This window comes from Pteropus vampyrus, unplaced genomic scaffold, assembly GCF_000151845.1.
Source record: "Pteropus vampyrus isolate Shadow unplaced genomic scaffold, Pvam_2.0 Scaffold288, whole genome shotgun sequence".
In the NCBI taxonomy this organism is placed as follows: Eukaryota; Metazoa; Chordata; class Mammalia; order Chiroptera; family Pteropodidae; genus Pteropus; species Pteropus vampyrus.
In genome coordinates, this window is record NW_011889069.1 from 202883 (window position 1) to 224607 (window position 21725).

At 36.8% G+C, this 21725-nt stretch overlaps 1 protein-coding gene across 6 annotated transcripts in view; it reads left to right on the forward strand.

Annotated features, from left to right (window-relative positions):
- Positions 1–8953: 8953 nt before the first annotated feature.
- Positions 8954–21725, forward strand: part of APLP2 (amyloid beta precursor like protein 2) — a 76945-nt gene continuing 64173 nt past the window's right edge. For 2 of the 6 annotated variants that reach the window (XM_023521025.1, XM_023521028.1), the window contains exon 1: positions 8957–9163. In XM_023521025.1, the coding sequence (XP_023376793.1) occupies positions 9059–9163 (105 nt within the window). In that variant the 5' untranslated portion in view covers positions 8957–9058. Of the gene's footprint in view, positions 9164–21725 lie in introns of all 6 variants that reach the window. The other 4 variants (XM_023521027.1, XM_023521024.1, XM_011376210.2 and 1 more) reach the window with 4 other exon arrangements.

A 21725-nucleotide genomic window follows, 5' to 3' on the forward strand; every position in this document is an offset into this window, starting at 1 on the left:
CTAGTATCTTTTTCCCAATTCTCCCTTCCTATTTGATTTTCATTCAGTTATCACCTCTCCCCCATGCTGCCCTCACCTCTATATCTTTGAGAGGTCCTGGTTGACTTAAGACACTCAGCACATCATATTTTTGCCCCTTCTCCCACCCCATGCCCCAGGTACTGATTCAGGAGTGGGTATGTGACCTAAGTTGTTCAACCAGAGAATCTCAAGACTCTCACTTGGAAGACGAGGGCAGGTGTTGTCTTTTCTTCTGGACAATTTCCTGTGCTGACTTGGCATAGGATCTGAAACCATTGCAGATGACTCATTGTTAGCCTGTGGATAAAGATGTAATGAGGAGGACCAGGAGAACCACAAAGACATGAATGGAAGTCCCGACTAGAACCATGCCTGCTCTCTACCCCTTCGCCTCTAGATTTTTCTAGTTACGTAAATCAAGAAATACTACTTTTATTTAAGCCAGTTTGAGTAAACATTTCTATTATTTACAGCCAAATACAGCCAAAATAAAATGAGACAATTCTAATAAATTCTAAACTTATATCTAAATTTAATATCCATTTAAGATACTTAAGACAATGCCTGGCATGTAGTAAGTACTATGTAAGTGTGAGTTATAATTATTATCACCAATAGATGTGTATTATAAAATAGAGATAATAATGATAACCTATCTATTTAACAAGGTGTTAATAAGTCAAAGAAAGATAAAAGAGAAGTGTACTATTCCTCCCTCCACTTAAAAGTAATCATACCCATTATAGAAAATTTGAAAAACACAGAAATATATTAAGAAGAATAAAACAATCATTTACTATCCAGCTATTCAGAAAAAATTCATATGTTGGTTTTTTTCTTCCAGGCTGCTTTAAATGTGTAATTGAAATTATTCCACATATACAATTTTTCATTCTGCTTCTTAAAATTTTACCACATTCATAAGCATTTTCCATAGTTTATTCTCATTTTGAATTATTTTCCTAGAAAGGAGTTCTAGAAATGAAATAAGTAAGCCCTACATGATTCTTTTGAACACAAAATGAGATAATGGGTACAAAAGAAATTTGAAAATTGAAAAGCACTATACAAATATGAGCTCCTCTTGTAATATTATTGTCTCTTCTCCAAACTTGTTCCTCCTCTTGAATTTTCTGTTTTGCTGAATTGCACCAGCATAATCACCACCACCATAAACAACTAACCACAATTACCTACTATTTTGTAGCAAGCACTTATTATGTGTTATGCACTGGGTAAAATATATAAGTACTTTATCTATTGTTCCATTTAGTCTGTATAAGATCCCTGCTTAAAAGGTGATATTATCTTATTTTGCAAAGAGAATGCTGCATCTTCAATGAAATTAAATCATTTAAGGTCATACAACAAGAAATTGTAGAGTAAGGATTGGAACCCTGAAACTCATCTGACTCTAAAGTCCCTGCTACTCTGTTAACATGTCCTACCTCTCCCCAATGTACACTTCTTCTGTGTCCCTCAGATCATCAAGTGAGGCAATTTCTAACCCCTGTGTCACTCTCCTTTGCCTTTCCAATTCCTCTGCCTTGGTTCAGACTGTCACTGTGTCTCCCTTGGATTATTTCCATAGTCTCCTGGTCTGGCCCATCCCCATCTATCTTTCTGTTGACAGTAATCTTCTTAAATGCAAATCTGACCATTATTTAGTGGTTCCCCATAGCTGTCAAGATAAAGTTCAAAATCTTCAGCTGAGCATCTTTATTTCTCATGATCTCTCATCTCTCTGTCCTTCCCAAACAGGGTCATACTGCTTCATGCTGCCATGTCCATACCCAGACCAATGCCTCTGCTTGGCTGACACCTATTAACCATAGTCACTTTCTTTGTTTATGTGACTCCTCTATTTTCAAACTCAGTTAAAGCATATTATTCTCCTTTGGGAACTTTCCTTTTTTAATACTGAACAAAGAGGCTTCATTTATTAAGCAAATTGGCAACAAGAAGCTTATCCGATTTCACTTTATATCCCAAGTAAAGAGCATATACTCTGTAGGTGCTAAATAAATATCTGTTGAATGAACATTATGCTACTTTGGCATTGATGCCTCATTAGGAAATGTTAGTTTGCATTAATAAAATGCACACTGTCCAGAAAAAGTCCATTACACTCCATATAACATGAAATATTGTGCTTAGTTTTAGAATTCGCATTTTTAGAAGTAAATTGGAATGTATACAGAGGCATATAAATGTAAGAAGGTCTAGAAACAATATCGCAAGGGAAATTATTACAGAAATGATTCTGTTTACATTAAAGAAAAGGTTCGAATGAGATGTGACAGCCACCTTCAAATGTGATAAGGATTAGCTCAATAAAAAGACAAAATTTTTAACCACAGAGCTGTGGTTTCTTCATCCTTCCATTATGGATGTTGTAGAAAGGACTTCTGCACAGGGTAGAAAGATGATGCAAATATCTTCAAACTCTTTGATTTGGGGCTTCTCAAGCTGAGTAATTTCATATCAGCTTTTCTGAAAAGCAAGTACTATGTAGAAATCACCAACAATGAGAAATTTTAGTGCAATTAATTCTCAACACTGAGTTTTTTTTATCATCGTTTTATGTTTTCTGTACTGAAGGCAGAAGAAATCATTCAAAGAAGTACCAAACGAGAACACAAAAAAATATGGCGTCATTCTGGGCAGTTGAGAAAATAGCCATAGCATAGAGGCAGAACAGACCAAGTTTAAGGAATGGGATGGCTCTTTTCAAATAAAGACTCAGGGGCAATATCAAATGACAGTAGGTAAATAGATAGCGTCACATGCAATAACAACGCCTTCAAAAGTAATTTGCAGCCAGGGGCAGCTTTTCTCAGAGCTAATAAAGATTAAGCTTCGGGGCCACTCTTTTGCCCCTATCTCCTCTAACACCCTGGCAGGGACCTAACAATCTTACACTGTTTGTCTTTACCAGCGCACCCAAGAGTGTGAAAGTTTTAGGCTGTAGAAACCTTGTTTGTTTTAAGCCTGTAAACCAGTTTACTAGCAAAACAAAATTTAGTATATATGTAGTGTGTTAAAAATAGTTTTTCAAGCATTGTATTTCAGACATACCTACATACCCAGATTATAATCAGTTAAATCATTGTTATCTTTGGAAACAAAAGATATTTACATATATACTCTAGGGTCAGATTCTTTTTCTGCTTTGGCATTGAATTTGGGTGCTCTGTCTTGATTTTAAGTATTTAATCTTTTTATCTACTTGACTTGTTTGAAAACAAGATCCTTGTTTTAGTCTAGACCAGTATGAGGTAGAAGAAAGTCTTTATAAATTAAAATATTTAAATCTTAATTATCTAGTCATGTGGTAAAGGTATAAATCATATAAGGTTAAACCTGTTCTGCTTCAAGCTCAATGTCCCTCTGGGAAGTGATTCACCCATTCAACACCAGTGACAGAGAGAACACGGAAGCTGTCTAAGCAGAAGAGAAATATGGAGCAGCTAGGTAACTTTCTAATTCCTTGAGTCACATTTTTATAGTGGTTTCTCTATTTAGTAATAGAAGTGTGATTTCACAGAATATCACAAAGCTACCTTAAAATGCAAGCAAAAAGAGTGGCCAGTCATTGGTACATTTTCCATGTATTTACTGAGGGATTTACTAGACCAATATTTTCTGATACCTGGTAGCAAATTGTTTAGCATGATGTGAGCAGAAGACCTTAAGTCTCTGAGTTGCACTCACCAAAATAAAATTTCTTTCTCTGCTAGTTACTGATTTTTGGCTGAGAGCAAATTATTTAACATCTCTGAGCCTCAGTTTCTTCATTTGTAAAATGAAGATAATACTCATCTTACAAATCTCAATGGGCTCTCTTGCATTTTCAGTTTCTCCCTTTTCCTCAGTGGCTTCTTATCAATGACAAATAGTTATAACAACAAAACTCTCTACCCATACCCCGCAAGAGCTACTCTGCTACTTTGCTCTTTCAACAGTAAACATCTCAGAAGAGAATCTGTACTTGTTAGCTCTCCCTCAGGAGTCACTTAACCCTTTACTTCCTACAACTAGCTTTTATCCTTTCAGAGAAATGGCCGATAACCAAGTTTAATGGGCTCCATTTGGAGTGTTTCCTAGTCCTCATCCAACACAGCCTTTTCTAGCTTTTGACTCTATGCTTTGATGATAAACATTGCTTAAATAGAAAAAATAATGTATCATTTGGGGTTTCTTTTTATCTCTCTTGTTGCTGTCCCCATTGGCTATCTCATGGATTTAATTAATAACGAATTCTAATTCTAACTCCAACCTCTCTCCGAGCTTTTCTCAAAATAATTACTATGCATCTCAAGCTGGAGATTTTGCTGGCATTTCATCATCTCGGCTCTCCTCCCATCCCTATAATCTTTTCATTTCTGTCAATAGCATTATCATCATTATATTCTCTCAGGTACCATGTTTGGACACTTGAGGTTCTTTTTATTCTTCTTATGCTTCTCTTTTACTGATTCCTGGGGACAATAACTTATCTTTTGCACCTGTCTCCTTTCTAATCTCACTGTACCTCTCTTAGTTCTACTCATATTTACTCTTTCCCCATTATCACAAAAGGCTCCTAGTTGGTCTCCTTGACTCTAGGCTCTAATTTATTCTTCATATGGCTGTCAGTCACATCAATTTGCCTAAAAGACAACTCTAGTTATATCTTTGTCCAAAGATTTCTACAACTCCTCAGTATATTTTAGGCAGTGATACTACCCACCATTTACCTTTGCTATTCATTACACTGTGCTCCAATTAAGTAAAATACTCATTTTTTCCTCATACCTGCCTCATGTTTTTCTAGAGCCATGCTTTTTTAAAACATTAATTTATTTAAAACATTTTTTTTATGATGACATTGGTTAACAAAATCTAATAAGTTTCAGCTGTACTCTAGTGCCATGCTTTTGATCACATTATTCCTTCCATGCTTCTTGTCTTCTCCTGACAGTGTATATGCACATCCTGTGTATATTTCCAGGAAATCTCAGCAGATATAATCTCTTCTATTATTCTTGCCTGATGTCCTCAGCCAGATGTAACCAACTTCCTCCTCCTCTTCGTTCCCTAAAATATTCAGGCAGCTCTCCTCTTAGTCTATTTATGAACTTCCACCTAGTACTATACTTGTGCATGCACAAGTTTTAGCCTCTCTGCCAGATTAAACCTCATTAGTTATGTGTTCATTCAGCAAATATTTTTTTGAATGCCTATTAAGTACAACCATTGTGCTAGACTACGAAGGGACAGAAATGAAAAAAACATGGTTCCTCCCCTCAAGGGACTCAATGGTGTAATTAAGAAGACAGTAAAGAAAATAAATGATTAATATTTATTTTACAATAGTGTGTCGGATGTGTTTACAGAATATTTCGGGGAGCACAAAGGAGGCGCACCAACTCAGTCTTGAGGAAGAAAGGCAAGAGCAGAAAATGTCCATGAGCAGGTGATTCTTGAACGAAGACTTAAATAGAGTCAGTTGTGGATGGGGGTGGTGGGTTTGGAGAGGGGGATGCACTCTGGCTATAGCATATTTAAAGGTTACCAGTTATAGGCCACAGCAAAGGCATATAACCAATTCATATTTATTTCTCATACTGTAATGTTCCAACACCTGTGTTAGATCAAGACTGTTGCATCATAAAGTTTTCATCATTCTAATTTGTAATAAGAAAAACAAAGGCAATGTAGTGAGTTGTCAAAAAATCACATTGTATTCAACTTTAAAAATTTTAAATTATGACCAGTTTTACTTTCTTTTTGTTAAATGTTCTTTCTTTAATGAAACAGTGGTGCTAATACACTATTGTTTCTTAAATTAATGTTTTATTTGGAAAACTAAAACATTGGTAATTTAAAACTAGCAACTCCAATTAAAACATTTTTTTTTTTTTTTACTGGTCTATGCTACTTAAGAATCAAACTCTCAAAAGTATTAGTGTATTAGAATTCCATGGAGAGCTTAGAAAAAAACAACAACAACACTGATTCCTTTACGTCAGCTTAGCCTTAGTGGTTCAGAATTTCTGAGGTAGGGGCTTAGGTATTTACCTTTTTATAAAACTTAGTTGATTTAGAACAGCATTTTGATTTGGGAGCAACTACCCTAACCCGGTTTACCTTACCTAAATATGTGTTGGATAAGGATAACCAAGTGTCAAATGGATGAGTGAGTGTTGTTCATATAAGTATACATTTAGGGACATACACTTTACTTTTTTCCCCAACAATAAAATGCACATATCTTAAGTGTATATAGAAGAGAACTCTTAGAAGAAAGACTGATTCTTAAGAAGACAAAAGAAACAGTTATTTTAGGAACTTTTACTTCTATTCATAAAGAGTGATAAAATGAAAATACAGTACTCTTCAAATGACTTGGTAACTGACATGAGCATATTTAGGGTGAAAAAGTATTGTTTGAGAATTGCAAGACTAGGTATGAGCCTGTCAGTGACATTTAATAGAAGGCGACATTTTAAAGTTAAGATCAATGATTAACTGGACAATAAACTCTTATTAATGATCCTTTAGTGACCCAAAAATGCGAATAAACTTCTTTCAGGATCTAACTAATTTTAGATCGAAACCCCCCCTAAACTATTTTTCTACATTCTTTGTCGCTTCCCATGATATTAGAGCTCAGTCTTCAACAGGCAGTCCCAAAAGCATGAGTATTGAAGCCACTGCCCTGAACTCAAGTAATTTCATTTACTTTTCTCTCAGCAATTAGATTTATAGGAATTTAGAGTTCAATTGCCGATTTTGTGAGCAGGGAAATAGGCCCCAAAGAGACTACAGGACTAACTCAAAGCTCTGGGACTTAAAACAGAATCTGAGACTTAAACAGAACTGGACTTGCATGGTCACTTGATGCTGTTTCCACACATACGATCATAGAAACTTGCGCTTGGCAATATGTTGCATCACCTTCCTTTCACCCCTTAGATTTAAGTTTCTTCATGATTTTCACTACTGTATATTCATTTTTCATGAAATTACACAAATTGATGGAGTGAGACAGGTTTTTAATATTCACACTTGACAGAGAAGGAAAGTGAGTCTAAATGATGAAGGGCTTGCCTATAGTTACACCACTGTATTAGTCAGCTCCCACTGCCATAACGAATTACTACAGACTGAGTGCCTTAAACATCAGGAATTTATTTCTCACAGTTCTCAAGGCTGAGAAGTCTAAGATCATGGTGCTGGTTTTGGCCTCTTTCTCACTGTGTCCTCGCATGAGGTTGGGTGGGGGGGGTTGGTGTAGAGAGAGAGGAAGAAGCAAACTCTCTAGTCTCTTGTAAAGACAATAATCTGATCGTGATGGCCCCACCCCAGGACTTTATCTAATTCTAATTACTTCTCAAAGGCCTCATCTCCAAATACCAACAGAGTGAGTGTTAGGACTTCAACATATAAACTTTGGGAAGGAAACAATTCAGTCAATAGCAACAGTTCCAGAACTAGGACCAGAACCCAACATAATTGGTTTGGGTGACACCGTACAAACACATTGTAAGGTATCCACCATGAGAGGGCCCTGCAATATGGCATATGGAAGTCTTTTCAGTGACATAAGAGGGGCCTGGAAATAACTAGGAGAGCAAGTGCTGAAACGAAAACAGCACTCTACAGATTCAGGGGCAGATGACTTTATATGCAATTGTGCAAAGGAAGAATACAAATGCTTGCAACAGGTAGATTTTGGAGAGAGGACATTGCAGGCCTAGGAAGGGCTCTATAATGAAAAGGTGATTGTCTTTGCGGAATGGCGCAGAGCCTGTTTAACCACCAGGAACTGTGCATGTTATACAGTAAGGCAGGAAAACACAGCGTTCTTCTCATTGCTCCATTCTGTTTAATCTGGGGACATGTTCTCTTCATTTCTTAGTTTCCTGGGATAGAGACCCTGTTCTCTATTTATTTGGTTGAACCTAAAGAAACTAGCAAGGACTCTCCTGAGGGTGGGATATAAATCACATGGCAATTGAAAGAAAAGAAAGCAGTGGCAAGGCTGAGCCTAGTGAAATGAGGCAGCAGAACGTTTTCCCAGTTGAAGTGGAACTGCAGTGGAGCAAGAAGGCATAGGGAAGCAGGTCTCTTGCTAGTGATCTTAATCTGAAGAGGAAAGAAAAATGATCTTTTCCTATAACACACGAAAGGGACTCGGACTCTAAGGTCAGACGTGGTCCTTGTACTTCTGGTCTCCAGCTGAAGGCAGATAAAACTGGCTCAAATGGACTCTGAAAAGGAAGCGTAAGGATAGGGCCTAAGGAACAGAGGTCAAAAGCGTAGAAAACACCGCCCGGTACAGATGTGAGGAAGGGCGAAGCCAGCTCGAGGCAAGTAGCGCTCTGGAAAGGCGGAGAGCCCTGCGCGGTGGCCGGGAGAGGAGGAAACTACCTCATTTACCCTTGCCCAGCTTCGGGGGAGGGCCTTCGGTACACATGCCAGGACTGGGAAAAATTCATCCTGTTTTTTTAAATCCTGTTTTTAATGAAAACATTTTTCAGAACCCAAAAGAAGGCGGTACCCAAAGGAATCTGAAAAATACCCCGCAGGGGCGGGGGAGTGGGGCGTGCAGGTAGACTGACGAGTGCAGCGCGGACCGATAAGCGCTTGGGGTGAGGGATGCGGGAGCGACCCCAGCCGGGGTAGAGCAACGCCCTGCCCCGGCCCCACGCACCCCTTGGTGCCTCGCCCGCGACGGTCGGGGCGGGGGTGGGGGCGGGGCCGTCAGCGGCCGGGGGCGGGGCCTGGCGGGGGCGCGCGGCTGGGGAGGACGGGAGGTGCAGGCTCTTCCGTCCCTCTGATTGGGTCAGCCCTGAACAAGGGGCGGTTCTGCGGACCGACATTGGTCAGTGGGGAATGAGGGCGTGGCTTTGTGAAGTCAGTTCCGGTCGGTGTAAAACCCCCGGGGCAGCGGCGAACGGGATTCAGATGCTTCTGGGTCGCGGTGGGAAGGTTCCCTTGTGACTGTGTGTGAGCTTGAGAGCCGAACGCTAGAGCGACCCGGCGAAGGATGGCGGCCACTTGGACCGCGGCCGCCGCGGCTACGGGCAGGCTCCTGGTCCTGCTGCTGCTCAGGCTCACGGCACCCGCCGCGGCACTGGCCGGCTACGTCGAGGTGGGGAGCGGGCGAGAGCCCGAGCGCAGTCTCGTTCTCTCGTCTTGGAAGCGCGGCCTGCGGGACGGGGGGCGGGGGAGGGACGGGCGAGCCGCGGGGTCCAGGACAGGCCCGGCTTGGGGTGGGCGCGCGGGGAGGGTGGTGGTCCGGCGCTGCGGCGGGTCTGGCGCGCCTTCTCCCGCCCCTGCTTGGCGCAGTGCTTAGCGCTGGAGGTCGGGCTGCCTCAGCAGCCGCAGAGGCCAAATGAAAGACATCGGGGCTGCGGGGGGCGGCGGACCGCCTCGGACTCCCTAGCCCCCAGTCCGCCCGCCGCACCGCCACCTCCTTGAGGGACTTCAAGCAGTCCAGACGCCCACCACGCCCTCCTCCGGGACGCTGCGAGCTTCGGTCCGCAGTCCGGACCTCGCGGCGTTCCCAGGCTAAGGAGGCAGCGCGCTCCCCGTGGACTCTGTTGGGCTTTCCCTGGGTAAGCGGCAGATGCAGCCTTTGTTGGCGAGGTGGGCTCGCCGCTGTGGGATGCAGCTTCCCGCGTCGGCCCCTGGAGGTGCCGCGGTGCCGGGCGAGCGCGCTTGGGCGGCACGGTGAGAGCGCTCCTGCACCGGCCGCGGGTGTGCCTCTGCTTCCTGCGCGCCTGCCTCCCTCTCCAGGAGATTCACCGCGCTGGCACCAGACCTTGGAGGAGAATTGTTAAATATAGCTGTTTGCCTGAGTCTGGTGAATAAGGGGAAACCTCTCTCTGGTAACTATGTTGCTCCCTTTTAGAGTGAGTTTTCGCGAGTAGGAGAGGTAAAAACTCATGTAACCCCACTTTTTTCGATGACAGAATTTAAGTGGTTCTGCATCCGATACCCCTGTAAACATCCTTGTGCTGCTAGATAGTTAAGTGGCCTGGATTCATGGGCGATTTCTGGAGTTGAGGCCGCGTGAAACAGCCGGGTCGCTGGGATCCGTGTGGGTTCTGTGGCGTGTCTGGATGCCGCCGCTTCACGTAAACCTTTTCGTGATTGGGGCACCTGGGACTTTATTTTTACCTGCCTTCTCGAAATAGCGCTTGAACTGTGGGACAGGAATGTGAGTTTCTGGTGGTGTCGTTTATTTCTCTTCCCTCTTCATTATTATTTAATTACAGTTGATTTCTGCGTTAGCTAATTTCAGAGTGAAACTGGATTTGATTATATAGGTATTGACAGAACTTTCTAATAAAAACCCCAGTTAGAACATGTTCTTCTACAGAACGTTCAAATATTTCCATGGGTAAAATAAACCGAATCAAGATTAAACCTTTTCCGATGGAACGGCCTAAAACGTCTGTATTTATCCTGCTTAAAGCTTTATGATTCTTTAGAGGAGAAAAAGAAGTTAAATTTTAAATAGAAATAGGAGAAAAAGAAGTTAAATTTTAAATAGAAATAGTTAATGTTTATATACAAATGCTTTTAGATTACGATTATTTTAGCTTCCACGCAATGCTTAGATTTACATCTGTGATTCCCAATGTATCCCATGAAAGCAAGATAGATCAGTGCGATAGAAGGGGAAGGGGGGGGAGGGGAAGGATTTTGTATAGAATATAGAATTTAAAGCTAGATAGGCTGACAAAAATTATTTTTCACACTTTTACCTCACTTCCCAGGAGTATGAGTAACTTTAGGCACTAGTGAATTTACAGTAAAGGATTCATCAATTTTAAAGAACATCTTCTTTTCAAGTTTAAGCAGAGTATTAACACTTGGATGCCTGCAGAGAACTAACAATATCAGTGTTAGTAGTTATGGATTAAATTTTATTGTTACCCACAACATTGTTCAGTTGACAAACTCTGGCTAGACAAAGTAGAAATTAGATATTTCCCTAAAACGAGTTTTAAATGATATTTTATGGTAACTCCTGTTCTTTGGAACTATATTGTTGCCCACACTAAATTATCTTTCAAATGGTTTTTCCTTTTGTCAAGCAGGCAGAATTTTATTCATATGTGTATATTTTTTATTTATTTAGGTGAGAATGGCCTAAATCAAGATGTCTTAGGATGGTTTTTATTGAGATTAGCCCAAACGATTCTAGCCAAATCCTTGATCAAGTTGCTTGGCACAGAATTATTGATTGTTGAATCTTTAGTGTTGCTTGGTGTTGACTGAATTAATCTCTTACACCTGTTTAAAAGAAAAACCCACCTCTTTAACTCAGGGCCACTTCCTCTTAAATCTGGGACAAGTACTGTTGTGTGCATTGCTCCTATTTGAGATTCTCAAACAGTATTTGTGCTACAAACTCTGCACTCTATATAGTGGACAATTGAAGTTTCTGTCACATTTAAAAAGTAAGTGGGTCATTTGATAGCCAGTTTTCAAGAAATTCAAACTATGACACCTGCAACAGAATAATAAAGAAGGCTTCGTATAGGGAATGTCTGATTATGACTTGGAGAAATACCACTGCTTCTGATAGAAATATCAGTCATTTTTTTTTAAATCATAACTATGTTAAAAGTTTCAGTAAATATGAGAAACTAAATTTTGTCAATCAGGTCCTCCTGTCATAGAAGGAATTTGTTTCATCGTCTAAAGTTGTGCTGTCCCATAGTGTAGCCACATGTGGCTACTGAGCTTGCTACAGTGTGGATAGTGTGATTGAGGAATGCATTTTCCATTGTATTTAATTTTAGTTAATTTGCTTTTACATTTAAAAACTGGTACTCAAATCAATGATTGGAAAACATTTGACTGTGTTTGATACAACTTGGTTATGTGAATCTACTTTTTTAAGTGTTCGTATTATGAAATCTAAATGCGGGTTGAGTATTTCCTAGTGTCTGCTCAGAGATGTAAGTATAAAATGCACACCAGATTTTGAAGACTTATATGAACAAAATGTAAAGTATGTCAATAATTTTTACATTGATTACATTAAAATGGTAATATTTTAGACGTTGGCAAAGTAAAATATATTACAATTAGCTTCACTTGTTTTAATTTTTAAAGTGACTACTAGAAAATACTACATATATGGCTCACTATATTTCTACTGGACAGTGCTAATTTAGTGTCTTACTTGAAGTCGGTCCTACATGAGTGTTTTTATTAGCACAATTTAAAGTGTATTGCTGTTTTCCCCCAATAAAGTCTTGCTTTAAGTTGATTCAGCATGATCTTAAGTGTTTTTTAGGACAATTTTGAATATATTATTTTTTCTGTTACTTTTTTCAACTAAAAATTTTAATTTCAAGCTTACAAAAAAATTGCAAAAATTGTGCAAACAACTCCCCTTTACCCAGATTCACCAGTGAACTTTTCCCTTATTTAGCATTTGTTTTATCATTCATTCTATTATAATGCATTTTTTGCTGAACTTTTTGAGAGTAAGTTGCATACATCATTGCCCCTGTACCCTTAAAAATTTCAGTGTATATTTCTAGTGTGTATTTCCTAAGAACCAAGGACATTGTCTTATATAACCTTAGTACAGTTATCAACTTAAGGGAATTTAACATTGATACGATACTTTGATCAAATCAAATACTGTCTGTATTCCAGTTTGTCAGCTGACCCAATAATATCTTTTATTGCATTTGAAAAAATAGTTATTTTTAAAGCTAAAGAGCTTTAGAATTCTTGGCAGTGATATGTGAAGGGTTATTAATTTTTTCCAAATAGAAAAATCAGATTTTTAAACATGTCATATTATTTGACTTTGGAAAATCAAAACTTAAAACCTTTCAAGATTCTTTATGTTATTTACCCTTACTGAATCTTGGGCTTTTGCATTTTCTTTTTAAAATAATAGAAGACATATTATATAGATAGTGCATGTTTATGTAAAAATAAAAAATAAATGTAAAGATAAATGAAAAATAATCTAAAATATTATTCATGGAAACCTCACTGTAAATATTTTGATGGTGTATATCCTTCTAGATCTATCAGGTACATACATTTTATAAAAGTGGTAAATATTGCATATTAAAGCTGGCACCTAACTATTATTTTGAATTGTCTTAAAATGAATGACTGAAAGAAAAAGTTTTCCATGTGAAAAAAGTGGGGATAAGTATTTTACAGTAATTATAGTTTCTATGGAGCGGGCATTTGAGAGAGAATTTGAAATCACCCACAATCCAATTTTCATGAGTTTTTTAGTGAGCTGAACTAGATTACTCTGATGCTTCATTAAATTTAGTGTAGTGTACCTTGATTTATGGCCTGAGATGGAAGGTGAACCATGGAGGCACATTCAAGTAGAAATGAGCTCAAGTCGTTTGTATCAAGTATAATAATTACTTTTGCTAAGAGAATTTTTCTTAGATAAGTATGGTCTTTTCCAGTGAAATCTTTTTAAACATAACTAATCTATTTTTAAAATATGAGTTTTCATTTGTTACTTATCCTACTGGTGTTAGATGCTAAACAATAGAGTAGTAAAAAACAAACAATACATGGGCCTTTTACTCTACTAAATACACTTGCATGTGATTTCAAGTCCCCACACCCAGAGATTGTTATTGAGTACATCTGGGAGTCCTATGTGCAAATGCTTCCCAGGTGATTTTTATGTGCAAGTGGAGAAAAACAAAAAACCCCAGCAAACAAATAAAAACTCAACCAAACTCATTTGGGTACATTATCTTGTATAAGTTCCTGAGCAGTCTGATGAAGTTATTCTTATCTTTACCATGAAGTGAGTCAGTAGAGGCCAAGGGTTTAAGATCATACAGCAGGGCTAGGGTATGAATTAGTCTGTCCTATTCTAAGTCTGTTGTTCTTTCTTCTATATCTGGGTATTTCATAATGTTTCCTTTTTGGTTGCAGATTTCTTTTTGTGCATGCCTACCTATCTTCCCCACTATTAAGAAAAACCTGATAGAATTATTTTCTTTAAAAGAAACTAATTTCATAGAAGCTACAACATATCATGAATCAATATATACCAAACTGTTAACCGGTTATCTTTGAAGGATGTAATCACAGAGGACTTGGCGTTTTTACATTTTCTATGGATTTTTAAAAACTTTTAATGTCTTTTAAGTTCTTTTTTTTTTTAAATGGTAAGCTTGTTTTATCTTTGTATTATGACAAAAAAGAATTAAGAAAATATGACCCCCTTTTGAGAAGTCTTATAAAAATTAGAATATGGGATTATTTGGAAGCGAAAAGGCTACCAGCACCAGATTTACAATCACTGGCCTAGTTTTTTTGATGGACAAAACATTAAGAAGAGGTTGACTCAGTAACCATTACGACTGGAATAAGATAGTGGTAGAGAAAGTAAAAATCAGCATTTGGACTTGGGGCACCTGTGGGGTTGGTTAATTGAGCAGCTCAGCACAAACCTCTCACTTCTGCCTTAGCCCAGTGCTTCATGGTTGCAGCATGACTGGTGCATTTCCAGAGGACATACTCTGATTTGATAACTCCATGAGAAGACGAGACTATCTATTCTTGTATATCTCCTTTTAAGAGTGAAGAAACCTTTCTCTAAGCCCACCAGCATAAGACCCCTCAAGTCTTATTGGACAGAATTGTATCAGATGCTTCTAGTCAAATCAGACATGGGCAGGGGAATGGTACCTCCATGATCAGCTGATACATCAGGTTGGGTTCTGTTGGAAAAGAGGACAATAGGTAGATAACCCACTGTTTGGTACAAGGGTGTTCTCCATTTGAGAGGTTGTATAGCTGGGCTGGCTGGAAAGAAAAAGAATTTAATCTTACTAGAATTATCTGTGAGTTAAAAGTTTGCCGGTGAAAATGAGGCATTGGAGGACTCTCTCAAACAGTGCAGTTATTTGGATCTTGGCACGTCATTTAGAGGAATATTGCCATCTAGAATAAAGTGGCTGGAATGGTGAAGTATATGAAAAATTTGACTTGAAACATGGATGAACTATAAAGGAGATATTTAGCCTAGAGAAAGAGAAAAAGTGGAATTTAATGGTGGTGGTGGTGGTGGTGGTGGTAAACAACATAGGTATGTTTGAGTATTTTATACTTGGTTAACGAAGTTAACCCATTTTGTTGAATTTTAACACTTTCTTTTGGAAGAACTAAAATACAAAGAAATAAAACATAATAGGCCTTGAACTTTTCCCCTTCCCATTAACCTTCCTTTCCAGAAGTAATTCTTATTTTAAATGAGTTGAGAATTTAGCATTCCCATTCATGTTTTCATGCTGAGAGAGATCCCTTTTATCTATTTGGATTCCAAAGACACTTGCTCTGGCTCTTAAGAGTTATAATAAATAATTGCTTATCAGTGCAGAATGTTCAATTGTTTGACAATGTTATATGATGATTTTAGAAGGTAACAAGAATCCTAAGGTACTTGAACTGTAGATCAAGATAGCCGCATACTCCTGAAGGTGCCATGTGTGCAGGGCACCATTGCACCCTTCCCCACTCAACATCTGAAGCCTTTGAGTATTTTGAGTTTTTAAAATTTAAAAGCACACAAAAGAAAAAATTATAGGTTAGTGTATTTTTATGAAACATATACTTGTGTAACCACTGCCAAGGTTAGAAAATAGATACCCCACCCCCCAAGTAACTATTACCCTGACTTTTATTGTTTGTAATTACTTCTTGATTTTCTTTGTAGTTTTACCACCCAAGCATTCACTCCTAAACACTGAAGTTTAGTTTTTCCTGTTCTCTAGCTTTATTTAAATGAAATCCTTCAGTTTGTATTATTAGGTATCTGGTCTCTTTCACTAACATGTTTTTGAGAGTCATTTGTATTGAGTGTAGCTGTGGTTGATTTGTTTCCATTGCTCTATAGTATTCCATTGTATAAAGAAACCACAATTTGTTCTGCTGTTGATGGAAATTTGGGCTGTTTCCAGTTTGAGGTTATTGAAATAATGCTGTTCACTTTTGGATTGCCTTTTCACTGTCTTGATGTCTATGAAAAAGTTCTTTTTTTTTTTTTTTTAGAAGTTCTTTATTTTAATGTCCAATTTATCAGTTTCTTCTTTAAAAATTATTTAAAATTATAATAGGTGCTTTTTGTGTCCTATTTGAGAAGTCTTTTCCTACTCTGAGGACATACAGTTATTCTCCCATATTGTAAATTAGGAGACTCGTTTTGCCTATTACATTTGGAGCTATAGTTTACCCGGAACTGATCTTCATGTGGTTATGAAAGATCAGTCTTTATTTTTTCCCATATGGATATCTAGCCCATACCATATGGCTATTCAGCTTGCACCATTTATTGTCAAGGTTTTCCTTTCCCTTCCGTTCTACCATGACACCTTTGTTGTTATTATCTTTATATGGGTGAGTCTGTTTCTGGGCTCTCCTAATCCATTGATCTCTTGTCTATCATACCATGTCTACATTGTCTTAATAATTGTGTAGTTTTATATCTAGAGCAAGGCCTTGGCTGTCTTCAGTAGTGTCTTGACTATTTTTTAAGCTTTTTCTTTCCATACACATTTGCCACTTTTAACCAAAAACAACCATTTGTTAAAATGGTTGAGATTGCATTGAGTAGTCCATTTGGGGAAATTTGACATTTTTCTAATATTGAGTCTTCCAATCTGGAAACATGGCATATACCATTATTTAGGTCCTCTCTATTACTTTCAATGTTTTTATCACTTTTTGCATAGAGATTTTATACATCTGGTGTTGGATTAATTAATAAGTATTTGACTTTTTAAACACTATTGTAAATAGCATCTCTAAAAAAGTTTTTGGTTGTCATTTTGTTGTGGTTATAGAAATGCAGTTGATATTTTCAAATTGACCTTATTTCCAGGAGTTAAGCCTGTATACCAGTTCTAATTTATCAGTAATTTTGAAATTTTCTGATTATATTCTGTGAATTGTGAGTTACATTTTCGCTTCCAATGCTTGTAGCTTTGTTTTCTTTTTCTTGCATTACTGCACTGGCTAAGACTCTAGTAAAAGAATTGGTATTAGCTGGTATCTTTGTCTAACCCGTGATATCAGAAGAAAACTGTATTTTACCATTCATATGACATTTGTAGGTGTTTTGTAGGTACCATACCATTTATCAGATTAAGGGAAGAGCTCTTTAATTCTAAGTTCACCAAAGATTCTTGTTGTGAATGAATGTTGAATTTTTTGGAAGCACTTTCTTTTTAACGCGTAAGACAATCATATGGTTTTTCTCTTTAATTTCGATAGTGTGAAATACAGTAAATGATTTTTAAAAATATACAAGCAACTTTGCATTCCTGAAATAAACCAGACTTTATTTATTTTCTGGGTTTGATTTGTTAAGATTTTGTTCAGGATTTTTGCCTACATACTCAAAAGTGGGTTTGACCTATAATTTTTCTCTTTTATAATATTCTTATAAAAAGGATTGGGGAGAGGGGACATTGCCTCTTTTTATATTTTCTGGAATACTTTTTTTTTATTAGAGTATAGTTGACATAGAGTTTTAGGTGTACAGCATAGTTATTTAACATTTATATTCCTTACAAAGTGATGACCGTGATAAATCTAGCAATCATTTGTCAGTTCTCCGGAATATTATATTTAAAATTGGCATTATCTTTTCCTTAAATATAAATATTTTGGGGGAAATTTACCAGTGAAGTCATCTGGAACGTTCTTTGTGGTAAGGTTTCTAATTATGGATTAAATTTACTTACTAATTATAGGATTATTCATATCTTGTGTGAGTTTGGTTAAGTTTCTCTTGGAATTTAATTCATCAAACTACTTAAATGGACTTTATTCAATTGAAGTTGTTCATAACATATTTATTGTTTTTGTAATGTAACTATAGTTTGTCCCCTTTTTTCATTCTTGACTTTGGTTATTTTTGTCTTTTTTTGATAATTAGCCAGGTGTTAATAGTCTTTTTTTTCTTTATTCTTTCTCCCACCTTTGGCGACCATCAGTTTGTTCTCTGTATCTATGGGTCTGTTTCTGTTTTGTTTATTCATTTGTTTTGTCTTTTTAGGTTCCACGTATAAGTGAAATCATGTGGTATTTGTCTTTCCCTGTCTGACTTATTTCACTTGGCATAATACCCTCTAGGTCCATCCATGTTGTCACAAATGGCAAGATTTCATTCTTTTTTATTGCTGAATAATATTGCATATATATATGTATGTACGTATACACACACACACACACACACACACACACACACACACGCACCATATCTTCTTTATCTATTCATCTATTGATGGACATCTAGGTTACTTTCATATCTTGGCTATAATGAGTAATGCTGCAATGAACATAGCAGTGCATATATATTTTCAAATTAGTGTTTTTGTTTTCTTTGGATAAATACCCAGAAGTAGAATTGTTGGATCATATGGCAGCTCTATTTTTAATTTATTGAGGAATCGCTATACTGTTTTCCATAGTAGCTGCACTAATTTATAGTCCCACCAATACTGTATGAGAGTTCCCTTTCTCCACATCCTCATCAGCACTTGTTATTTGTTGATTTATTGAGGATATTCATTCTGACAGGTGTGAGATGATACTTCATTGTGGTTTTCGTTTGCATTTCCCTGATGATTAGTGATGTTTAGCATCTCTTCATATCTGTCAGCCATCTGTATGTCTTCTTTGGAGAAATGTTGATTCATGTCCTCTCCCCATTTTTTAATCAGATTGTTTTTTGAGTTTCTTTTTCTTTTGGTGGTGTATGAGTTCCTTATATATTTTGGTGGTGTATGAGTTCCTTATATATTTCAGATATTCTTTTTCTTTTGGTGGTGTATGAGTTCCTTATATATTTTAGATGTATCATTGGCGAATATCTTCTCCCATTCAGTAGGTTGTCTTTTTGTTTTGTTGATGGTTTCCTTCAATGTGCAAGAACATTTTAGTTTCATGTAGTCCCATTTGTTTATTTTTCCTTTTGTTTCCTTTGCTCAAGGAGACATATTCAGGAAGATATTGCTAAGAACTCTGTCAATGTTTACTGCCTGTGTTTTCTTCTAAGAGGTTTATGGTTGCAGGTCTTAATTCAAGGCTTTAATCCTTGAGTTTTGAGTTTATTTTTGTATATGATATATGAAAGTGGTCCAATTTCTTTATTTTTTTTCATGTATCTCTTGTCCAGTTTTCCTAACATCACTTATTTAAAAGACCGTCTTTATCCCATTGTATTTCTTTGGCTCCTTTGTCATTGATTAATTGACCATATAAGGGAGGATTTATTTCTGGGCTCTGTATTCCATTGATCTACATATCTGTTTTTATGCCAGTACCATACTGTTTTGATTATTGTAGCTTTGTAGTATAGTTTGATGTCAGAGAGTGTGATTCCTCCTACTTTGTTCTTATTTCTAGATTTCTTTGGCTGTTTGGAGTCTTTTGTGGTTCCATTGGTATTTTAATAGGAATTGCATTGAATTTGTAGGTGCTTTAGGTAGTAAGGACATTTTAACAATATCAGTCTTGTCAATTCATGAGCAAGGTATATCGTTCCATTTATTTGCATCTTCTTCAGTTTCTTCATTGTCTTAGAGTTTTTAGAGTACAGATTTTTCACATCTCTAGTTAAATTTATTCCTAGGTATTTTATTCTTTTTCATACAATTGTAAATGCGATTTTTTTCTTAATTTCACCTTCTGATTGTTACTGGTATATCAAAAGGTAGTAGATTTTTGTATGGTTCTATATCCCGCAACTTTACTCAATTCATTTATTCTAATAGTTTTTCAGTGGAGTCTTCAAAGTTTTCTATATACAGTATAATGCCATCTGCAAATAATGAGTTTTATTTCTTCCTTTCTGATTTGGATGCCTTTTATTTCTTGTCTGATTGCTGTGGCTAGGATTTCCAACACAATTGAATAGAAGTGGCGATTGTAGGCATCCTTGACTTGTTTATGATCTTAAGGAAAATGCTTTTAGCTTTTCACTATTGAGTGTGATGTTAGATGTGGCTTTGTCATATATGGGCTTTATTATGTTGAGGTATGTTCCCTCTATTCCCACTTTACTGAGAATTTTTATCATAAATGTCGGTTTTTGTCAAATGCATTTTCTGCATCTATTGAGATGATCTTATGTTTTTTTCCCCTTTATTAATGTGATGCATCATGTTGATTGATTTACGGATGTCGAACCATCCTTCCCTGGGATGAATCTCACTTTGTCGTTGTGTAAAATCCTTTTACTATATTGTTGAGTCCGGTTTGCTGATATTTTGTTGAGAATTTTTGCATGTATGTTCATTAAGGACACAGCCGTTTTCTTTTTTTGTGATGTCTTTATCTTGTTTTGGTATCAAGGTAATACTGGTTTCATAGAAAGAATTTGGAAGTATTCTCTCTTAAAGGTTTTGGAATAGTTTAAGAAGGATAGGTGTTAATTCTTTGAATTTTTGATTGAATTTACCTTTGAAGCCTTTTGGTCTTGGACTTTTTATTTGTTGGGAGTTTTTTTTATTACTGTTTCAATTTCATTGCTAGTAATTGTTGTGTTTAGATTTTATATTTCTTCCTGATTCAGTCTTAGAAGTTTATATATTTCTAGAAATTTATCCATTTCTTCTAGATCATCAGATATGTTGGCATATAATTGTTCATAGTATTCTTTAATGATGCTTTGTATTTCTGTGGTGTTGGTTGTAATTTCTCTTTTATTATTTTATTTATTTGGGCTCTTAACTTGATGAGTTTGAGTAGAGGTTTGTCAGTTTTATCTTTTTAAAGAACCAGATCTTAGTTTTATTGGTCTTTTAAATATATTTTAAATTTCTATTGTTTATTTCTGCTATGATCTTAACTGTTTCCTTTTTTTCTGTCTACTCTGGGTTTTGTTTGTTTTTTTTCTAGTTCATTTATGTGTACAGTTAGATTGTTTATTTGGGGTCTTGTTTCTTGAGATAGGCCTCAAGAAAGTTCATATAACTATGAACTTTGTCCCATAAATTTTGAAAACATGTATTTTCATTTTTATTTGTTCCAAGATAATTATTTATTTCCTATTTGATTTCTTCTTTGATCCATTGGTTGTTTAGTAGCATGTCGTTTAGTCTCCATGTATTTGTGTTTTTTCCAGTTTTCTTCCTTTAGTCGATTTCTAGTTTCATGCCACTGTGGTTGGAAAAGATGATTGGTATGATTTCAGTGTTAAATTTATTGAGGCTTGTTTTGTGGCCTAATATGTGATCTGTCCCGGAGAATATTCCATGTGCCCTTGAAAAAAATGTGCATTCTGCAGTTTTTGGCTGCAATGTTTCAAAAAAATGTCTGTTAGCTGCATGTGGTCTAATGTGACATTTATGGCCATTATTTCTTTAATTTTCCATCTGGATGGTTTATCCATTGATGTGCATGGGATATTAAAATCCCTTACTATTGTTGTATTACTTTAGATTTCTCCCTTTATGGCCATTAATAATTGCTTTATATATTCAGATGCTCCTATATTGGGTGCATAGATATTTAAATTGTTGTATCCTCTTCTAGGATCGACCCCTTTATTATTATGTCATGTCTGTCTTTTTTCTCCCCATATTTTTTGTTTTAAAGTCTATTTTATCTAAATGAGTATTGCTACTCTAGCTTTTTTTGTTTCTGTTTGCCTGGAATATCTTTTTCCATCCCTTTACTTT